Source organism: Manacus vitellinus, unplaced genomic scaffold (genome assembly GCF_001715985.3).
Source record: "Manacus vitellinus isolate BGI_N305 unplaced genomic scaffold, ASM171598v3 scaffold_310_pilon, whole genome shotgun sequence".
Classification (NCBI taxonomy): Eukaryota; Metazoa; Chordata; class Aves; order Passeriformes; family Pipridae; genus Manacus; species Manacus vitellinus.
In genome coordinates, this window is record NW_021940300.1 from 13,620 (window position 1) to 14,688 (window position 1,069).

At 62.5% G+C, this 1,069-nt stretch overlaps 1 protein-coding gene across 1 annotated transcript in view; it reads right to left on the reverse strand.

Annotated features, from left to right (window-relative positions):
- The window catches only part of LOC115307603 (occludin-like), a 2,225-nt gene extending 1,162 nt beyond the window's left edge, over nt 1–1,063 (reverse strand). Inside the window, exon 1 of the mRNA XM_029961085.1 lies at nt 934–1,063. Coding sequence (XP_029816945.1) covers nt 934–1,047 — 114 coding nt within the window. The 5' untranslated portion in view covers nt 1,048–1,063. The remainder of the gene's footprint in view (nt 1–933) is intronic.
- Nucleotides 1,064–1,069: the final 6 nt, after the last annotated feature.

The window sequence follows — 1,069 nt, forward strand, 5'->3', positions numbered from 1 at the left end:
AGCCGGGCTGGTGGCACCAGCAGTGCCCAGCTGGCACCCTGACCCTTCCCAGCCCCGCAGAGTCCCGGCCCTGCTCCAACACTTTTACAGCCGGGGAGAACAAAGGTCCAGAAACTGGGTCTGTGTCGGGCCGAGAGCCCGTCCCGTCCCCTCCCCGAAACTCCCGGCGCGGGCAGATGGATCACCCCGGGTCCTCCCGCACCCCTGGGGTGCCCCAGCCCTTCCCACAGCCCTGGATCACCCCGATTCCTCACGCATCCCTGGATCACCCCAATTCCTCCTACAGCCCCAGATAATCCTGGTTCTTCCCACAGCCCCAGATAATCCTGGTTCTTCCCACAGCCCCTGCTCAGCCCAATTCCTCCCGCATCCCTGGATCACCCCAACTCCTCCTACAGTCCCAGCTCATCCTGGATTCTCTCACAGCCCCTGCTCAGCCCAATCCCTCCCACATCCCTGGATCACCCCGACTCCTCCTGCAGTCCCAGCTCATCCTGTTTCTTCCCACAGCCCTGGATCACCCCATTCCTCCCACAGTCCCAGATAATCCTGGTTCTTTCCACAGCCCTGGATCACCCCAGTTCCTCCCACAACCCCAGGACACCCCGATTCCTCTCAAAGCCCGGGATCACCCTGATTTCTCCCACAGCCCTGGATCACCCCAATTCCTCCCAGAGTCCCAGCTCATCCAGGTTCCCCCCCACATACTCGTCTCATCCCAACTCCTCCTGCAGCCCTGGATCACTTGCTACACCCCCAGATCATCCCAGTTCCTCCCGCAGCCCCGGATCACCCCAAACTCATTAAAGACAGAGGGAAAATGCCGAGGGCAGGATGGGGACTGAGGGCAGGACGGGGATCGAGAGCAGGACACGTGGTCGCCCACCCTCTCCCACCCCATGGGACGCAGCCCAGAGGGGTCCCTGCCCTCACCTCCTGGGGGTCCACGGTGCAGTAGTGGTACAGGTACTGGTTGAGGTAGGTGCTGCCGCTGTAGATCTGGCTGCACATGGTCAGCAGGGGGTTGTAGTAGTAGCTGCCCGTCATCTGCGCCTGGGGGTTGACGCCC